At 36.5% G+C, this 20,121-nt stretch overlaps 2 protein-coding genes across 2 annotated transcripts; both read right to left on the bottom strand.

Moving 5' to 3' along the window:
* Positions 1–86: 86 nt before the first annotated feature.
* On the bottom strand, positions 87–20,043 carry LOC121731074 (tyrosine-protein phosphatase CDC14-like). Its single transcript, XM_042120409.1, has 15 exons — positions 19,628–20,043; positions 18,950–19,125; positions 17,540–17,678; positions 17,076–17,205; positions 16,850–16,975; positions 16,715–16,767; positions 16,431–16,612; positions 15,882–15,969; positions 15,640–15,796; positions 15,426–15,558; positions 14,844–15,011; positions 912–1,051; positions 535–596; positions 339–431; positions 87–192 (listed from the first exon to the last, which is right to left on the bottom strand). Exons 1-15 carry the CDS (start codon positions 19,996–19,998, stop codon positions 87–89), a joined length of 2,124 nt encoding a protein of 707 aa, XP_041976343.1. The 5' UTR covers positions 19,999–20,043.
* On the bottom strand, positions 1,146–2,228 carry LOC121729796 (protein NDUFAF4 homolog). Its single transcript, XM_042118425.1, has one exon. The coding sequence runs from the start codon at positions 2,117–2,119 to the stop codon at positions 1,463–1,465; it is 657 nt and encodes a 218-aa protein (XP_041974359.1). The 5' UTR covers positions 2,120–2,228; the 3' UTR covers positions 1,146–1,462.
* Positions 20,044–20,121: the final 78 nt, after the last annotated feature.

Raw genomic sequence — 20,121 nt, 5'->3', positions numbered from 1 at the left:
ATAAAAACCGATTTTGTTGGTCAAATATATTGTATTTTTGCAACATGATAATTTTTTATTCTAAACAACAACAATATAAAAAATATTCAATAAAAAGTAGTTAGGGCTGGTCGTGTAATTTTCGGTGAATTTGCACGACTATTTGGCTTCCCAATACTTCCTTGATGTTGTGGCACAGTGGCTTGACCCGAGCTATAAAAAAGTTGTATTATTTTCTTATGCATTTTAATCGATAGTTTCAGTACTTTAAAAGATATTGTATTTAATTCAGTGTTAAAACAAGTTAGCTGTAGCCACTTTTTTCATTGCTTGTTTCATTTTATAAATAGTTAACTAACCCTTTCTTATTTAATTTTGGTTCTTTAGTAGTACTAAAGGTAGGTTCGTGAGCGTGAGCAGGTCCCCAGGCAGCTCTAAGCGGTGTCATAGAACTATAAACACAAAAGTTAGATATTACCATAGAATAAAAATAGAAATATTTTAGAATTTCATATTATGTTTGCTAAGTTATATAAAAAAAGACAAAATATAAACCTTTTATCAAATGTTTTCGAATGGTTTTCTGCTTTGAGTGATTCTTTGAGTCTCCTTGAAAACTAAAACCAGGAGTAATAATTATTAATTGTGAAGTTTTTTTTTTAAATATTTTTTATATCGTAAAAACCCGATCTATTTACAAAATATGATTTATCTACTCTACTATCTACCTAAAAGATAAGTAATGTATAAATTGTTTCATTTTGGAATAAATTTGAAGAACATACTTTCTACAAGTTGACCTACCACCAGTTTGGGAACTAACCAGTCTAATATCCCTTTTTTTTTGCTGAAGGTAGGTCAAGTAGCCCTGATTTCACTGCGACCCTTGAGGATCTATTGGTGACTGACATCTAATAACCCATAGTAAATACCTTAATGCCATTAAGCAAATCTCCTTGTGTGGCAGTTGGTCTTTCATCTGATCTCACTGAAGAAGCTCGGTGTTCCATCGGAGCACTTTTTTGAGCATCAAGAGACACACCACCCACAGAACCTCTTCGGTGTTTTGATACTAAAGCACAAAAGTATTTTAATACATTCTCAGAATTAAAATTAAACATAGGCAACATGATAAAATAGGCTAAGTATAGAAATAAAAGACAACATAAACAAATAACTTCTTTACTAATATCTATTTAAACATCATTAAAACAATTACATCACCAAATCATAATGTTGCATCTCAAGTCTCTACATTTAAGCTAAAGAAAATATTATCACAGTTCTTTACTGTTATACTTTAAACATAAACTGCTTTTTAATTAATACAATATGTGAATTCCATAACAATGTGGGAACACCTTCACCCAAGATAAATATGTATTACATTCTATCGTTTCCTGTTAACCACTCCTTATTGAAATCTAAAGAGTAAAATTATTGTAATTAGGACTTATAATTTGGTGAAAATACTAAGAGATCTCTATGTTGTTGATGTAGTTTTTGTTGTAGGCTTCTCATTCTCTTTTGAATTATCTGTATCTCCGAGTTGTTTTCTTGTTGTGTCATACAATTGTTTTCTTACTTTACTCGGTCCAGCAAATTGTGCTGGGGTGTTTTTAGTAGGAGGGACATATATTTCATATGTTTTAAAATACTTGAGTATAGTTTCAACATCGTTTTCTCTCATTTTGTACTCGAATGCAATTTTTGCCGCCGTCACCTCCTCTGGATTCACTTGGTGAGATGCAAGATACTCAAGTACTAGTCTAAGAGTGGTGCGACCGTGTGGAATCTTGTCTGGCTCTTTTAACCCAAAGTCAAAGTCGTCTATTAACTTTCGATCTTGAGGTAGTGGTCGGTCAGTACTTTTGTTTTTAATTTCTTTAGTAACGTCGTCTTCTGGGCGACCGAATGAAGTTACATAAACATTTTTTAGCCTAAGATCGAGTCCGGGGTCCTTTTTATCTAGCTTCTCATCAATATTCGGATCTACTTCACGCACTCTCTTTAGCTCTTCGAGTGTTGATGGGTAACTTGGTGCAGGAGTAGGTTTTTCTTTTGATATAAGTTTGTGGGCACGGTTCTCAATGTTAAACGTTTTGACAGGCCTGAGGGCCTTAGTTGCTAAAGCACCCATCTTAGGTGGCAATAGAACTACGTAAATAATTGTATTTATGTGTATTTTACATGTATCTCATTATTTTTTATTGGGTTTATTGAAATTTAGAGGTTATGCCTGGCTTGACAGCCAACTGACAGATTTTCAGCAAATTTTGACAGTGACGTTAAAGTGGCATTAATTTTTTTAACAAAGAGGTTTTACTGCACTTTTAATAAGCATGATTATAACCATAGAGTAATGATGGTTTTAATCATAAACTTATAATGCATAGACCAACAAAGAGTGCGAGAGAGAAGAAAATCCTTTATGGAATTATAACAAGATGAAAAGAGAAATACAGTCTAATGAAAATTGTAACAACTTTTGACAGGTCGTCAAAAGTCGTCAATCGTTTTTATGCCCTTTCGGTATTTCCAATATATTGTTCAATTTGTTTGTTATTTTTAATAAATATTATTATATTTTAACATGTTTACTTGTTCTGTACTTGTTTGCAGTGTAAACCATAAGAATAATCCTGAAAAATATACATTTCACAGGTAATTAATCTTCATGTCCTAATTACTACGATGTGTTTATTTTTGCTCTATTCTGTCTTTAGCTCTCTATTTCAAATAAAATATTGTGAATCCTCCCTTTTACTTTCATATTTTGCGTAACTAAAGTTACTATTGTTCTTATAATACACAATTTTTGAAGAAACATTTTTCATTAAATTTTTTTACATATACGCTAGTGCTTGAATAAAATTTATCGATATGCTTATCGATATTTTACAATAACATAAAACTAAAATAAAAGTCATTTACCTTTATATTTATCACCTTAAAAAGGACATATTATCTTATTTTAACGATTATTTTTATGTAATAATTATCTTTTGACATACCTAGTATAAAATCAAGGTTTCACAGATCAGTTACTTGAATCTAATACTCATTGAATGCAACTTTCAATAATATAATAGACAGTTCTGTGACAGAATAGGTATAACTGCAAGTTATATTATACTTATTAATAGGACTGGTACCGACTTCAAAATTATGAATATTGAGAACAGAAATACTGAGTACAGAATAAGGATTATTTAATACTTTTTAGTTCATTTAAGTATTGTTAGCGGAACATCTTGGCAACACCTATAAGCTGTCAAGTTCGATTACTTGACAGCTGTCAACTGTCAAACTAGTGCTGTGACAAGTGACATGCTCGTGACCTATATAAGACGCTAAGTGCTGTGATTCGCTCTCTTTTTGCTCGTGCAACAACGATCAGGTGATATTAGGGATTGTATTAGTGCGTGTAGAGTAGGACTAGTGAGCCACTGTGCTTATGTTAACGTTAAATTGTGCTGTGATAATTATTTTTTAGTTTAAAAGTGTAGTTGGGTAGATTTTATAACTTTTGTGTACGAATGTTAACTCTTTTCTTTAATTGTTTATCTAATTGTTAAGTGTAACTTGTTTTGTTAATTAAAATCATTTGTTTCTGACTCTTGTTTAATAATATCCTTAGCTTAAGGCTTTCAGAACCGGGATAATAAGCCCTCATAACGCCCACAATACAACAATAGTTATTTAAATCTACCCACCTCAAATGCTCGTTAGTTTTTAAACGGTTATTTTTCTTTCGTGTTAAATTAAGTGCTTATTTGTTCTGTTATTTACACTAAGTGATAAGTTGAAACACAATGTCGCGTAGTAGGTCGCGTAATAGATCAAAACGTATAAAACGAACGCATCGACGTTCAAGTAGCCCGTCCAAGACAAAGTCGCGGAATAATTCGGGATATAAGCGTAGCCGCACTGAAAGAAATTCACGTTCGCTTACACGTCATTCGTATTCGCGTAATTCTAAAAATAGAACGCGTTCCCGTGCTAGGGACCGTAAACGTTCGATTTCTTCTAGCAGTAGCAGCGATAATAGTGCTTCAAATAACGAATATCGTAATTCAAAAAGACAAAGCCGGCGTCTAACGGAAAAAGACCGTAGTGTTAGACGCACGGAAACGCCCGTTCACTCGCCAAATATCTCAAATCAAAACCGTGATCATATTGAAGTGTTACAGGTGGTCGAAAATGACAATTCTGTGGTCGATAAAGCCTCGTTTCCACTAAGCAACAATTCACGCGCAACATGCTGGACAACAAGTTGCCCAACATGTTGAAAGTCAGCGCGGGACTTTTGATGAACAACGTTGTCTGTCTACGCATCTACTTTACGTCAGTCGTCGCCAACATGTCGCCAGAGGAACTTGTGTTGATTTTAGTGGCAGTGGTTATAATTTTTTTTATAGTATCTGTGAGCAGTATCCCATAGATGTTCATAGTTTTGGTACAGTTCGCTTAATTTGAGCACTTGTTCGTTAGACCACACTACGGACATTGTTGCGCGCGTCTCCACTTGACGACATCATGTTGCGCGTCAGCTGGCAACATCGCGCGCTGTTGTGCAGCGTTGCCGTACATGTTGAGCGTCACGTGTCGCGCGCTAAATGTTGCCTAGTGGAGACGCGGCTTAATACACACGTCCGTTCGTCTTTGATTGTACCCGGTCCAGTAAATTCCACGCCTAATGATTGTGGCCAATCTTACGGTTCATTTCAAGCTTCCGAATCATCTACACTGGCACAAGCTATTATTAAAGCTATCTCTACTATTCGGCCAGAGAGGTCCCAAAATTACTTTGTCTCTAACTTTGACCCTTCAATCCACAATATCGACACGTGGTGTAAGGAGGTCGAACTCGCTAAAAATACGAATAATTGGAGTGACCATGAGTGCTTATCTCGTGTAGCCGTTTGTCTTAAAGGGGATGCGAAAATTTGGTTAAATGAGTGGGTAACGAATGATCGTACGTGGTCTAATTTTAAATAAGAATTTATTCCTCTATGTCCCGGTCAATTAGATTTCGCTAATATTTTATTTGAAGCCATGAAAAATACTTCTGATAAATATACGACTTATGCTGAATACGCGCGTCGCACATTGTTACGTCTTCGAGTAGTAACCGGTCTTAGCGAGGAGTTAAGAACGCTTATTGTGATTCGCGGTATTGATAACCCTCAAATAAGAGCAGCAGCTGCTAATGCAGAGTTAACTTCTGATAAACTAGTGTCGTTTCTGTCGATTTATTCTAAGCCGCATAAGCACAATCATTTTCCTACGTTGAATCGTCCTTCTCAAAGACGCCCATATCAAAGTAAACCAATCGTTAGTGGTGAGAAATCATGTTTTAATTGCGGTGAAAAGGGCCACGTTCGAAGTAATTGTCCGAAAATATTAAAAACAATACGGACACAGCCCCGCGCATGAAATCGAACTCTAGTATGACGTGTACTTTTTGCAAAAAACCTGGCCATAAAGAAGAAACTTGCTTTTCTAAAATTCGTTTTGAGAATCGTAACCAACAGAACGTTAATTTATGTTCAGATATTTCCAAATACCCACTAAAAACTAAGGACGTGACCGTAGCCGTTGTAAATGGTATCCCTATGGACGTCTTAATCGACAGTGGCGCAATTAATATCTCACTTATTTCCTCGGGTGCTTTAAAATATCTCTCGTGTCAACCAAAAATTCGTCGATGCGTAATAAAAGGAATTAGCGATAAGGAGATCGAGTGCACATCTTACGTTACGGTTACCCTTGAATTTAACGATATATCTTTAGAAGTAGATTTAGTAGTAGTTCCAGAACCGTGCATGAATACTCCTATCGTTATTGGTACCGACGTACTCAATCGTGATGGTGTTACGTACGTTCGCACTAAAGATCATCAATGTCTTACGCACTCAAACGTTATTAAATCTAGTGTTCACACGGTTGAGTCGGCTGATATAGAAGTTAACTTGCCACTTCAAGGTGAAGAACGAGAAATTTTGATGTCAGTAATCCGAAAGTTTTCCATATTCTTGATTTCCGGTACGGCTACCACAACGGTTACTACGGGAGTAATGGAAATTAAGCTTACTAGTTCTACGCCTATTGTATACCGACCGTACAGACTTTCCTACCAAGAAAAACTTAAGGTTCGCAGTATAACAACCGATGTGTTAGAGAAAGGAATTATTAGACGCTCTCAATCTGAGTATGCAAGCCCAATAATCCTTGTGAAGAAGCGTGACGGTTCAGATCGGCTATGCGTAGACTTTAGGGCCCTCAATAAAATAACAGTCAAAGACAGGTATCCCCTTCCCTTAGTTGATGATCACATTGATCGTTTGGGGAGCTTCAAATTTTTCACTAGCTTGGATATGGCCACTGGTTTCCACCAGATACCCATTAGGGAGGACTGTATTCATCTTACAGGTTTTGTTACTCCGGAAGACCATTTTGAATACGTCAAAATGCCGTTCGGGTTGGCTAACACTCCGATAGTATATCAAAGGAGCATCAATGATACACTGCGAAAACACATCGATAAAGGTAATGTTTTGGTTTACGTAGACGATGTTTTGCTCTTGAGCAATACAATTCCTGATGGAGTGGAGCTATTACACCGCATGCTCAACACCCTAACCCAGGCTGGGTTCTCTATTAATTTACGCAAGTGTACACAGAAAGGTTGAAGCTTTGGTGAACACCTCTCCGCCAGCAAATGTCAAGCAGGTAAGACAATTTCTGGGTCTTGCGGGCTATTTCCGACGCTACATTAAAGATTATGCCACGAAAACCTCTTGTATAAGTCGTTTAACCAAAAAATCTGTTCCGTTTTACTGGGGAAATGAGCAGGAAACAGCCCGCCAGCATATAATCCAGCAATTAACAAGTGCACCAATTTTGGCCATATTCAATCCCGATTTAAGTACTGAAGTTCACACAGATGCAAGCAGCTTAGGCTACGGAGCGGTACTTCTTCAGACGCATCAGGATGGTAAGAAGCATGACATTGCCTACTTCAGTAGATTAACACAGGGAGCCGAAGCCAAGTATCATTCTTACGAGCTCGAAACCTTGGCGGTAGTTAAAGCACTACAACATTTTCGCCATTACCTCGTAGGATTGAGATTTGTCGTCGTCTCTGATTGTAAAGCGCTGAAGTCGACGGAACGTAAAAAAGATTTAATTCCACGAGTCGCAAGGTGGTGGATTTATCTCCAAGATTTTGATTTCACGATCGAATATCGAAAGGGAATAATGATGCCACATGCCGACTATTTAAGTCGCAACCCTCCTTATTTAGCCAACCAAATTTCGAAGCCTCGCAATTGGGCTCAGATAGCTCAGGCGGCTGACGAAGACACACAGAGACTTTTGGAAAATCTACAGGAAGGTAAGTTAGATCCAAATAGGTACGTATCTAAGAACGAGGTTTTGTACTACCGATATGCTCCAGTGGGAGAGGAGCCTAGACTCCTCTGCTACGTCCCCAAGGGACATAGGCTTAGTTTGTTAAGAGTGTTCCACGACGAACATGAGCATATCAGTGTGGACAAGACCATCGATCTTATCCTAAAACATTTTTGGTTTCCGGGGCTGAAACATTTTGTAAATAAGTACGTGGCTCACTGTTTGGTATGTTTGTCAAAGAAGCGTGTACCTCGAGCTCCACGGCAGCACATCACTTCGTGGGACAAACCAGATGTTCCCTTCAATACGATTCATGTCGACGCATTGGGTCCATTACCTGTGTCAGATGGGTATAAATTTCTTCTTATTATAGTCGATGCATTCACAAAATTCTGTCTCCTTCACACTAGTGTGTTAGAGTGAGCTAAAACGAGTCAATCTCGTTGTTCGGGGTGCCTTCGCTTATGGTCACAGATAAAGGAAGAATGTTCGAGTCCAGCGAATTTACTACATGGATTAACGACCTCGGGTGTAATCTTCACTTTATCACGCCGGAGATGCACCATGCGAATGGTCAAGTCGAAAGGTACGTGAGAACTGTGTTAAATATGATTCGTATAGAGGTGAATCATAAACGTGCCTCATGGTCGGAAGTACTCTGGAAGCTCCAGCTGGTTCTCAACATCACCAAGCAGAAGTCCACGCGCACCTCTCCACTTAACCTTTTAATAGGTACAGAAGCCACCACACCAGTTATTAAAGGGCTGGTTAGAGACTTAGCAGCAAATGGCCCTGGAATAAACCGAGAAGCATTGCGTGAAATTACAAGACGTAAAGCTAAACAGCATCTTGATGATAATCAAGCACGTCAAGACGCTCACGAAAATCGTAGCAAACACCCACCCCGCCAGTTCAAAGTTAATGATCTCGTTTTTGTAATAAAATTTTCCCAGTGTACAGGAAAATTAGATCCTGGTGTCCGAGGACCGTACAAGGTTATCGATGTGCTGTCGAGGGGTCGATACAAACTCAAGTTACTTAGCGGCAGCTACGGAAAAACGACCCAGTGTTCGAACATTCATGGTGCCTTGGAATGGCGAGTGGTGCCCGGAGACGTGTGCTGCATTTTTCCATAGTAAGTAATTGACCACTTTTATTTTTATCCCCAGCACTTACATCTCCACTAGTTGCTATCGCGTTACAAAAGAATAGCGGCTGGTGGCGTTGTGTCTGACGTGTGGATTTGAATAAATAGATGGTTGGCAGACCCACTCATAAGTTGGGTAAACGACGGATGATTGTCGTTGGCAGATCTGATAAACAATTTATCAGGTATCAAAAGATATGGTAGGCAAAGAATTGTAATCAAGCCGGTTAAGTTGCTTCGATCCTCCGATAATTATAATTTGTGACTTGGTGGGATTGACAATTAGGCCATGAGATTTACTCCAATGAAGGATTGTTGCAAGATTATTATTAATTGCTTCAATGGCAGACTTAAGATCATTGGCAGAAGCGTGGGTGAAAATTTGGAGATCATCCGCATAAAGATGGAAGAAGCAGGATAGGAGGGGAGTGAGGAAATTAATGAATATGGAAAAAAGGAGAGGGGACAAGATACCACCCTGAGACACGCCAGACGAGATACTGCAGAAACCAGACATCCGATCATTGACCCTTATACATTGAGTCCTACCATAAAGATAGCTACGGAACCATTCAAGAACAGGATCAGAGAAGTGAAGCGCACCTAGCATTGCTAATAGTATGTCAAGGTCTACGGTATTAAACCTATTGCTGAAGTCCAGCAGAGCTAGCACTGTAAGTTGCTGATTTCACATGGCCAGGCGCGCGTCATCAGATACCTTAGTTAGAGCAGTAACCGTACTGTGGCCGGGTCTGAAACCGGATTGGAGAGGACTGAGCAGACCATTGTTATTAATAAAGGAGCTTAGTTGTTGATAAACAAGGCGCTCAAGGACTTTGGATAAGAAAGGAAGGATGGATATGGGTCGGAAGTGAGAAGGAGACGTAGGTGACTGAACTTTGGGTATAGGGATGACTGCAGCTTTTCGCCAACAGCTTGGAAATGTGCTAGAGCTTAAGGAAAAGTTAAAAATGTGACCGAGGATAGGGAGTGTAACGGGGAGGGTAAGGGTAATCATTTTCCGGCTTATACCATCAACACCCTGAGCATTAGACTTGATGGTTGCAATTATTTTCTCAATTTCAGGCAAAGAAACAGCTTTAAATACGTAAGGTGATAACGGAGGATCAGGTGGAGGAGATGTCAAAAGGGCATTTATGGACTGCTGTTTAACGGAGGCTGGGATGGAACAAGTAGTGGTAAAATGATGATTGAGGGCATCGAGGTCAAGATTGGGAGAAGGGGAGGACTTTGGTTTACCAATTCCTAAGGAGTTAAGGAAAGACCAAACCTTAGCAGGATCTCCATTGCTAACTGAAGAGTGTATGTGGCGACGCTGTGCATCCCTACACAATCTACTACATCTATTTCTTAGCTCTTTATACTTTTGATGATTGAATTCAGAAGGGCTGTTTCTAAATTTGACTTTGGCGACGTTTCTTTTAGCCATAAGTCCCTTTATCTCATCGGTAAGCCACGGAGCAGGCAGGTGTTTTAGCCTAACAGGTCGTAAAGGTGCATGTAGATCAAATATTTGTAATAGAAGCGTATTGAGAATTTCCATCTTTTCGTCCACAGTAGTAGCACTATACACCGCCTCCCAGTTAATAGCCAAAAGGTCAACTTTGAGCTTATCCGGGTCAATTGCGTTGTAGTTACGCTGCATGACTATGCGAGGTTTGGGCTTAGGACAACGGATTTTCAACGGAAGATCAGGTCATGGTAGGAGAAGGCTTCAGCGTTAAATTGCCCATGTGTACTAACGTGATTCAAGGAAGAGACTATAATCAGATCAAGCAAAGATGGGACGCAGTTAGGAAAGAAGTGTGTAGGGTTAAGAGGAAGGATATTGAGGTTAACGGAATTTAGTAAGGAACGTAGTTTGGTGGCTCGGGTCATATGTACATTTTCTTTGTTGACTAGACAGGTGTTAAGGTCACCCATTATGATGGTGTGATCTACATTAGTGACATTTTTTTCTAACAGGACTTCAAACTTATGGAAGTAGTCAATATGTAGCGAAACGTTTGGATTTGGGAATACGCCCAAAGCATACACGCGTTATTTGTCGATTTTAAAAAAGCCTATGACAGCATCGACCGTAATCGATATATCGATATTTTCTTTCAATTTCGACATCCCTATAATCCCTATAATACAGTTTATGTACCTCGGAGAACCGGAACATAAAATGGCGGACCGGCCACAGTATTTTGATTTGGTAGAGACCATTATGCCGCGTCCACTTAGTCCAAAAGTCAAAGAATGCGTTATACACGATCTTAAGGAACTTCAACATCCCTAAAAAACTAGTTGAGATGATAATGATCGCCACTAAGGAAAGCAAAATGAGAGTGAGGGTTGCTAAAGAGCTTACGGACGAGTTCGCAGTGGTCACAGGACTTAAATAAGAATATGCGCTGTCACCTGTGCTTTTCAATTTAGTTCTGGAATATGTCCTCAAAGAAGTGATTGCACTAGATATAGGGCTACAACTGATTGGGAAACATAGGTTGATAGGGTATGCCGACGACCTGGCATTACTGGGTGAAACTCCAGAGGAAGTGGCCAGTGCGGCCGAAGTCTTAGAAAACGAAGCCCTTAAGGTATGCCTAAGTATAAACCGCGAGAAAACAGAAAACCTCCACATTAAACGCTATAAAAACACGCGCACAAAACGAGAAGACCTGAATGTGAGAGGGATTTCTTATAAAGGGACGGACAAATTTAAATACTTAGGCTGCACCATTACCGACACCAGGGCATTTTCAAAAAAACGTGTACCCTTGCAAAAATATGTCTATATTTTTTAAGGTCATTTATTTACCTTTTTTTGAATGTCATATACAAGGAAAAATATTGAACTAATGGAATAAGTTAAAAAGAACGCTGAAAACGTTATATTATTCTGATATTATTGAAACAAAATCGAATTTTCGACGAAACAGATTCCGTTGTGCGACTAAATGTAAAATATAATTTAATACAAAAAAATACAGCAATAAATGGATTTCTTCGTTAATTTAAACTAGTGAAATGCATATTTAATTGTTTATTAAAAAAAATTTAGATAATTTCAAGGATCAACAAGAGTAGCAATTATTTTTAATCCATAGTGTGACTATGTGACCCAACCACTACGTTATTTTTCATTTTTTTACATGAGTAAGTAATATTTAACATATTTAAAGGAGTTTTTATAACACAAAAACCTTTTATTTAAACATTTTTATTGTTGCACTACTTATAAAAGTAAAAAATTCTTTGATTTCATAGATTTAACTTCAATAATTAGAGGGACGAACATCTCATAATCATAAAGATGTGTTCACATGTCTACGAATTCCTAAGTTATTAATGACATCGGATTATATGCACGATCAAAGTGCCGAAATATCCATGCAAATATGCACGAAAAATGGTCGAAATATGCACAAAATATGCACAATCAAAAGTCACTTAATATTAAAATTTATTATTTTTTTGAAGACTTTTCCGGTAGTGACATTAATAAAAGCGCCAATTTTTATAATTTCATAAAATCCAGGATTTTTAATTTCTTGAAATAAAGACTTTTTATTTATTTATTATACGCCAATAATAATTTTCTACCAACAATTTCCGATTGCAATCTTAATGCCCATGGAAGTTAAACTACCGAAATATGCACTATCAACGAAAAATTGCCAAAATATGCACTATCGCCTAAAAAGTGACATTATATGCATTTGCATATGCAAGTATGCAAATGCATATAATCTGATGTCTAGTTATTATAAATCTGCAAATATCAACGACACAAAATGATTTTCAACTTTACTGATAGAAAAGTAGTGGAAATAAAATCAAAATTTTTAAAAAACATAAAACTTTTAGGTACTTAAATTTTAAATAGTATATTTGTTATTGTTAAGTAAAGTCGACGCCTTTATGATTTGGCTGTAGCGATATCGATTTTTCTCAGCAATAACTAAAGCTAAGAAATTAAAGTTCATTGGCAGTATTTATCATGTCTTTGTCTTTGATTTACCCATAGCATAACACGATTGGTCAACTTTTATAACACAGAATAATCAATCAAATAGACCTGTGTAAAAAAAAAGGATTCCTATTTTTCCCTACAGAGGAGAGTGATTTAAGCTTCCAAAAATGTACATGGATTGGTTCAAGCATACACTTTAATTTGCCCATAGCTTATATGAAATGTATTTATGGTTTTTAAATTACGCGACAAAACTATTTTGTCGCTTACGCCCTTTCCATTTTTTGCTGTTCCATTGCTTGTTTTCTGTGAGAGGCCGGGCCGGCCTTTCATAGAAAACTAGCAATCTAAAACATATCCAAAACGGTTTTTTACTTTAACGCGGCGTCACCTTAACACATAAGTAATAAAAAATATATTTGTACGTTAATCGTACCAGTTTAAAAATCTCCAATTTTCTTAATAAAATCTGTGAATAAAAAAATAATTAATTTAAAATGTGAACTAAGCCTTATGCTTTCCGCCTGTTGTGACTTGTCCGTTCCATTATATGTGACCATACGAAAAGTCACAAGTCGGAAGTCACGTAATATTACTTTCTTTTACTTTTAAAGTGTTTGTAAATAACCGATAATAGTTATCACAATTTCATTTTTTATACTAAATACTAAACTAATTTTGCAACGTGTCAACAGTAAAAACAGTTGGAGAAAGTATAATAATGCTTACAAAATATGGTCACTTATCTGAACAAATAAACCGTTCCTGAAGAACCATCCAACCTGCGTCCGCGTCTTGTAGCAGATTTTTAACTACTAAATTTAAATTGAAGTTTCTCGATGTACAATGAAATATAGTGCTATCATTTAGTGCCGAAAATATTTTTGTAGTATGTTTATAAAACTAAAAAAAACGGTCACTAAACCGAACATTCCGGCCGGGTTGTTTTTTCATGATTATAATTTTAATTAATTTGTAGTTAAATTATGTTAGATTTTTCAATAACAAGACATTCAATTGATACATTAAGTATTTAAGAATCTAACATATGTTTTTTAAGTAACTTACTTTAAGAAAAAAAATAGTTATTAAAGATTTTGTTACAACTTCTGGGAAGGGGACAGGTGAATTTAATAGGTTTCGGTACTTAAAAACCCTTATAAATCTCATACTAAATAAAATTATATACAAACGTGAATGTATTTTAATAAAAGAAAACTTGTTTATGCTCCTACATTAAAATTACAAAATGTTAGTATGTAATTTTTTACAAATAATCTGTAGCGAAGTCAAGGGACAAGGTAAAAACCAGGGGTACACATTTTTTTGAAAATGCCCACCAACACGAGACAGGAGGAAATAAACACCCGCATCCAAAATACCTTACGATGCAGTGCGGCACTTCATTGAGAAGCCGAAAGAAAAATCCTCCGCAAGATCTTGGGCCCGGTGAAGACAGAAGACGGAGGAACCAGAATCCGAACCAACGCGGAAGTTGAAGACCTCATGGCTGATCCCAATATTATTGGCGTATCAAAAGCCCAGCGACTCCGATGGCTCGGTCATGTTGCAAGAATGGGGGAGGATCGTGCTACTAAAATGGCGTTTCTTGGGCGTCCGATCGGGCGACGACCTGTCGGTCGTAAACGGTACCGGTGGCTAGATGTCGTGGAGTCGGACCTGCGGGGCTAAAATGGTCGCTTTGAAGAATCATGATATGAATCATAACATGATTCATTTTTCTAAAATCGCAAAATGCTTACAATTCATTTCTGTATTTTTGTACTGATTTGACATTTGTCAGTTTGACAGTTCATTTGCTGAATTGATTGAGAGGGATTGCTAAATGTGACCATTTTAGCCCCGCAGCGCGATCTTCAAGTTACAGAGTGGCAAGAAATTGCGCAAGACCGCGACAAGTGGCGCAAACTCGTGTCGGAGGCCAAGATCCACTTTGGGTCGCTGAGCCATCGTAGTAAGTAAGTAAGTAAGTGATATTTTACAATAAATTTAACGTCTATGGGGTAATATTATTATGACAAAGACAAATAAAACTTCTGAATATAAAATTAAAGGTAGACAAAACAATGTTTTTGTCGGTCATCAATTTGAACATTCTGAAAGCTACTTGAGCTCCAGTCTTCAGACTGCAGACAAAGTAAAACCGAAGTTTTAGACATGAGCGGTAGGCGAATTCATATTATCGTGCATTACACTTTTGTTTCTACTTGATTAACGTGAAGCACTTAATTAATGAACTTAATAAAAAATATGTAATAAATAGTAAATCTATAATCTACAAACATGCTTACGGCTTACCTTTAGGTTTGTTAATTTTTTTTTCGTTTGAATTAGATTTTCTTAATTGTTGTGCACATACACTATTTGACGCTATAGTTGGCTCATTTATCATGCGGGTTACAGGTGGACTAGGGCTTCGGCCAAGACGGCGGCGAAATTGAGGTTGAAGTAGCTCCTTAGGTTCTTCTTAATCACAATTTTATGTTACAATTTTATAACGGCCGTTCCCAATATTTGATCTATCTTTGGTTTTGCCCTACTAGAGATAGCAATAGCTCACAACTGACATAAAATATATGTCTCTAATGTCTAATGTGAGCTATTCCTATCTCTAGTAGGGCCAAACCAGAGATAGATCAAATATTGGGAACGGCCGTAAGTTAGTAACCTAAACTTTAAATTTAATAATGTTATAATAATATTAAGCTTTGCGGAGTTCGATGAAGTATGTAATCTCGAGGACTAGTTAAAGCCCGAAGAGGTCTACCTAGACGTCTTCGGGCCTACTAGGCCTAGGGACGTGGACCGTGGTTCGGATTTTGCAAGTACATTTTAGTTTTTTAACTACTTACATTTTTCAATTAGTTAATATTGTTTTACCTTTTGCGAATATGTTTGCATTTGTCAGTTCGTATTTAAATTCAGATAATCTATATTGAGGTGTCGATATTTTAATTAAGTTTTGTAGTTGGCACTGTCGATTTTGTTTTGCGCAACTATATTGGACACTTCTCTAAAATAAAAAATAACTTTAAAACACTTAATGTAGCTATTAATACATCTGTGAATAACAGGTAAAATAAAAGATACATACGTCAGGCGCTTTATCGTCATTTCTTCCTTTTGATTTTATTGATTTTAAGTGCTTCGAAAACCTAGATGGTCTAGAGCTAATAACATGAGTCTCACAATCATGGATATTTTTCGTTTTTGAAAAATCTTTACTTATTGCCTCTTTATAAAACGATTTTCTAAAAATAAAAAAAATTTGTCTGATTTTTCTGTCTGAATTTTTCTCTCGGTAACTAGACTAAATATATTCTTTGAACGACTTACTCCTTATCGATAATGATTTTCTGATTTTGAAGAAACGACTTTTGGTGCCAATTATGATCCTCCCTTTTAAAGTTCTTCTCGACTTCCCCTTTAAATGTATTCAGAAATTATACCATCATTACTCAAACTGATCTAAGGCATGGCATTGAAATGACCAAGCGTCGTTTACAAGTTTACTCTTAAATAACTCAAAATTAAGATATTGTTAATATTTAAAGTTGTAAATAGCCTTGTAGTCAGTTAGTCACTAATATGTGTACCTAAATTCTATAAGATATAATACACAGTTAAATTATTATAAAATACTATGTGAAAGTTTGTCTGTCTGTTACCTCTTCACGCTTAAACCGCTGAACAGATTTTTATGAAATTTGATATGCAGATACTTGGGAATGCAGAATGGTCCCGGGAATGGACAAAGCATTTGTACGATTTTTCATCGGAGTTTATCGGGTTTCACCTAGTTAAAAAAAACGCTGATTTAATTTTTAAACAATCCTGTTTCAAAATTAACGCCAGTCGTCAGTACGGCAATAAGAGACGTCTTACCGAACATTTTTCTTGAAATCGGTCGCGACCCTGACGATAGTTCTGACGGACTTAGCTTTCGTCTGGAAGTTGGAGTCGATGACTTGCTGAGCATCGCTCTTTGTAGATAAGTAGTTTTGACGAAAGAATAAATTCCATATTCGTGCTTAGGAAATTGGTTTACATCTTGAAACATTCGCCTCCTGATATGTAATAATAATTGTTACATTACGTAGTGTCTTCCTCGTTACAATTTATTAGTTATTACAAAAATATTTTTGCTCAAAAACACTATTGTAACTTACCGGTAGATATTTCCTTGTTTTATTAGCCACGGTTCAATTTTCTCTAACCATTCCTATTGTAAAAAATATGTTTTTAAATAATAATAGTCACTGGACTGCGTCCGATATTATTTACTTAGATTTTAGAAGATATACCTGCTGATGGCCTATAACAGATCCAGGCCTACAAATCCTCATCCAGGCTATGGCCTCGTGAGCTGACATTCGGTAATGCTTTATCAGATAAGAGCCAATTAATGTTCCAGTGCGGCCCAAGCCTGCCTAAACAAAAATCCTTATATTGTTTTTTATTTGAACATTAATATTTTCAATTATAATATTCTAATGATGGTACGTTTTACTTATGGGTTAGATGACAAACCTTGCAATGCACTGCTATTGCACCTGTTGTCTCTTCACTAATTTCCAAAAATTTCATCACAATGTGTTTTTGTGGACACGAACCATCGGGAAAATATAAATCGTAATGTAAAATCCCGTTCGACGTAAATCTTAAATAAAATTTTATTTTAAAATATTTAAGAGATTGCGGCTACCTCGGTAATGGTATTAAAAGTACCAATGCTAACTCATAAAGTTAATATACCTAGCGGAATAGAGAAACAAAGCCCTGAGCAAGAGAGATGTCACTATCAGTAACGCTGCGTGGTAAAAAGAGACGTGTGATAATCTCATAGAAATCATGTTCAATCATGCTTGTGTAAGTGTACACATATTTTATAACACAGATAAAACCAATTTCGGTTTCGTTTGACACCTTGCCCTATTCCGCTAGGTATATTTACTTTATGTGCTAACTACACATTAAGATATTTTGATTCTTACGTATTGCTATCGTAAAGCCTTTTGTTGAGTCTTATAACAACTTTAACGTTGTTATGAATGAAATAAGCCACGTACATCTCCGGAGGGTTATACACCGAATAAGTATTATCAACTGGTCCAATGAACGCCAAAAATTTTCCTACAAAAATAAAGCTTTAAGTGCGTTTTCACATTATGCGATACGATATCCAGTACTGCACCGATTGATTACATAATATTAAAGATCTCTCTCTCGTCTTCAAAAAGCAAGTGAAATTATTATAGATGTGACAGATGATAACTTTTTAACCCCCGACAAAAAAAGGGGTGTTATAAGTTTGACGTGTCTGTCTGTCGGTCTGTCGGTCTGTCTGTCTGTCTGTCTGTCTGTTTGTCTGTCTGTCTGTCTGTCTGTGGCATCGTAGCATCCAAACGGGTGGACCGATTTTGATCTAGTTTTTTTGTTTGAAAGCTGACTTAATTGAGAGTGTTCTTAGCTATAGTTCATCATCATCAGCCTGCTCCGTACTGAAAAATCGCGGTTCATCTGGTTCATGAAGGGCCGATTAGCAACTTGCAGTAGTTTGGTGGGCTTTATTGCATTCTCGTTCATGACATTTATGAATATTTACACATTAATGGAATGTTGACCTGGAGCTGCAGCATCACCTGGTAATCAATAGGATACTCCTCACCAACTTAGAGCAATGGTTTCGTGTTTGGGCTCATTTTAATTGCGACAACTAGTAAGACGTAAATAACTAATAAATTTTTGCATGCTGCTGCTGCAGCATCACCTGGATTATATAAAAGCTGAGCTCAATATGAACCCAAAGTGGAGGTTTCATGTTTGGACTCATATTGACGGCCTCATGCAAAAATAACATTCCTAGATGGTTCATTGGGATATAATATTATGATCCTGTTGACAGGAGTTACTCTGCGCTATAACCAACACAAGTAGCCGCTAATGTAGATATTTGATTTCACATAACATAGTTCACAGCGAACCGAATCGTGACATGGCGATACAAAATGCAAAAGACACTGTTGGCGGTCCCCCGACACACCGTGACAACAATTATGGACTAAAATATGACTTTACACTTAGGAATTATTTAAACTTAAAGTCGGTAAAATATGTTATTTCATTACTTTTTAAAGTTGTTTGGCGGGTTTTTTTTTAAATTTCTTAATTTAATTGTTGCTTGTGTTCTTGAATAAACGATCAGACACAATATATTATGAGTGTTTGCAATTTTTTTGCGGATGTGGGTGTCGCGTGATGTGAAAACGCTTCATGGCGATGCAAACTGTAAACCACGAGGATGTGGGAGTCCGAATTACTGGAAGTATAAAATCTTTCAGGTTTAAGCTGGTGTGTGTAGGTACATCAGGTTGCTTTGCAGAATTTACAGTACATTTTCTTACCTGGAATTATCCAGTTTAGATCACCTCCTTGCAGTTTGTCTAATTTGATATACTCTGCGACATTGAAGTCTTGAAAATTGAAGAAATTGAAATCGCGAGCCTTGGCAAGGCCTTCTAAGCAATCCAATATTGTTATAGTGTATGGGGATTTTTGCTGGCATGCGTCTTGAAAGGGTCTTTGAAAAAAGCATAAATTTAATTTGGTGCCTTATTAAGCATAATTTTAATTCCTTCAATTTCTAGTTCAATATTTCGAAAAAACTGTGTTTTCGTTATAGTCAGGGAGCCCTAGAACGTTTTATTTTTATTACTACAAGCAAATTTTTTGTAAGTAGCTTTATTTTGATACGACAAACAACATTTTTATCTGCGAAAAATCTTGAAAGTGGTAGCCAACAGAGATAGAAACATTTTCATACTTTGATTTGATGGTAACATTGTCCTACAAATAGATCAATCCATATTTTAGCACCATCACATTCAAGATTTTTCGCAAATAAAAATGTTGTTTGTCTTATCAAAATGAAGCTACTCACAAAAAATTTGCTTGATTTGATAGTAATAAAAAAATATTCTAGGGCTCTCTGACATACATACCGGGACCGGAATACATACACTCTACTTAAAATTATTATTTGGCGATTAATGGTACAAACTACAAACTATCAAAGAACTTACACAAATTGCTCACGTAGTAAAGGCTTATAAGCTTGATCGGCTGACAAACATAAATATAAAACCCCAAAGCAGCCTATCAAAAAAGCAGCATTGGCCTTTTTTCTGGAGTCAGCACTTGTGTAATGTATTAGTACTTGATTTTGCGAGTGCAAGTTTATTTTATCATTTAATAGTTTATAGTACTTGTAGACGCAACCTAAATTTAACGGTCCAAAGTCTAAATAGTAATTTTCATAAATTAAATCGTCATCAATGCAGAAATAATGTGTATTGCAACAGTTAACTGGAACTCGGCCTGATTTAAACACCGCGAAATAAAGTACGTTTTTGATATATTCTGTTAGGAAAATTATATCAGGATTTCGACTCATGATAATAACAAATCTCGATCAATAACAAATTATTATTTTAAACATAAACACATTTTTGTAGAGTAAAATCAGAAACAGCACATTTTAAAACTCATATTGTGATTATATTCTCTTTGCTCATAT

The sequence above is a fragment of the Aricia agestis genome, chromosome 1 (genome assembly GCF_905147365.1).
Source record: "Aricia agestis chromosome 1, ilAriAges1.1, whole genome shotgun sequence".
Taxonomy (NCBI): Eukaryota; Metazoa; Arthropoda; class Insecta; order Lepidoptera; family Lycaenidae; genus Aricia; species Aricia agestis.
Note: the sequence above shows the minus strand (reverse complement) of the source record. Positions and strands in the feature narration are given on the sequence as shown.

Excerpts from the sequence above, each read along its gene's own strand:
- LOC121729796 (XM_042118425.1), bottom strand. The coding sequence starts at position 2,119 with ATGGGTGCTTTAGCAACTAAGGCCCTCAGGCCTGTCAAAACGTTTAAC.
- LOC121731074 (XM_042120409.1), bottom strand. The coding sequence starts at position 19,998 with ATGAGTCGAAATCCTGATATAATTTTCCTAACAGAATATATCAAAAAC. Across the intron at positions 16,976-17,075 it reads CAATAGCAGTGCATTGCAAG|GCAGGCTTGGGCCGCACTGG; the intron begins GTTTGTCATCTA and ends ATTTTTGTTTAG. Across the intron at positions 15,559-15,639 it reads ATGACGATAAAGCGCCTGAC|AGAAGTGTCCAATATAGTTG; the intron begins GTATGTATCTTT and ends TTTTTATTTTAG.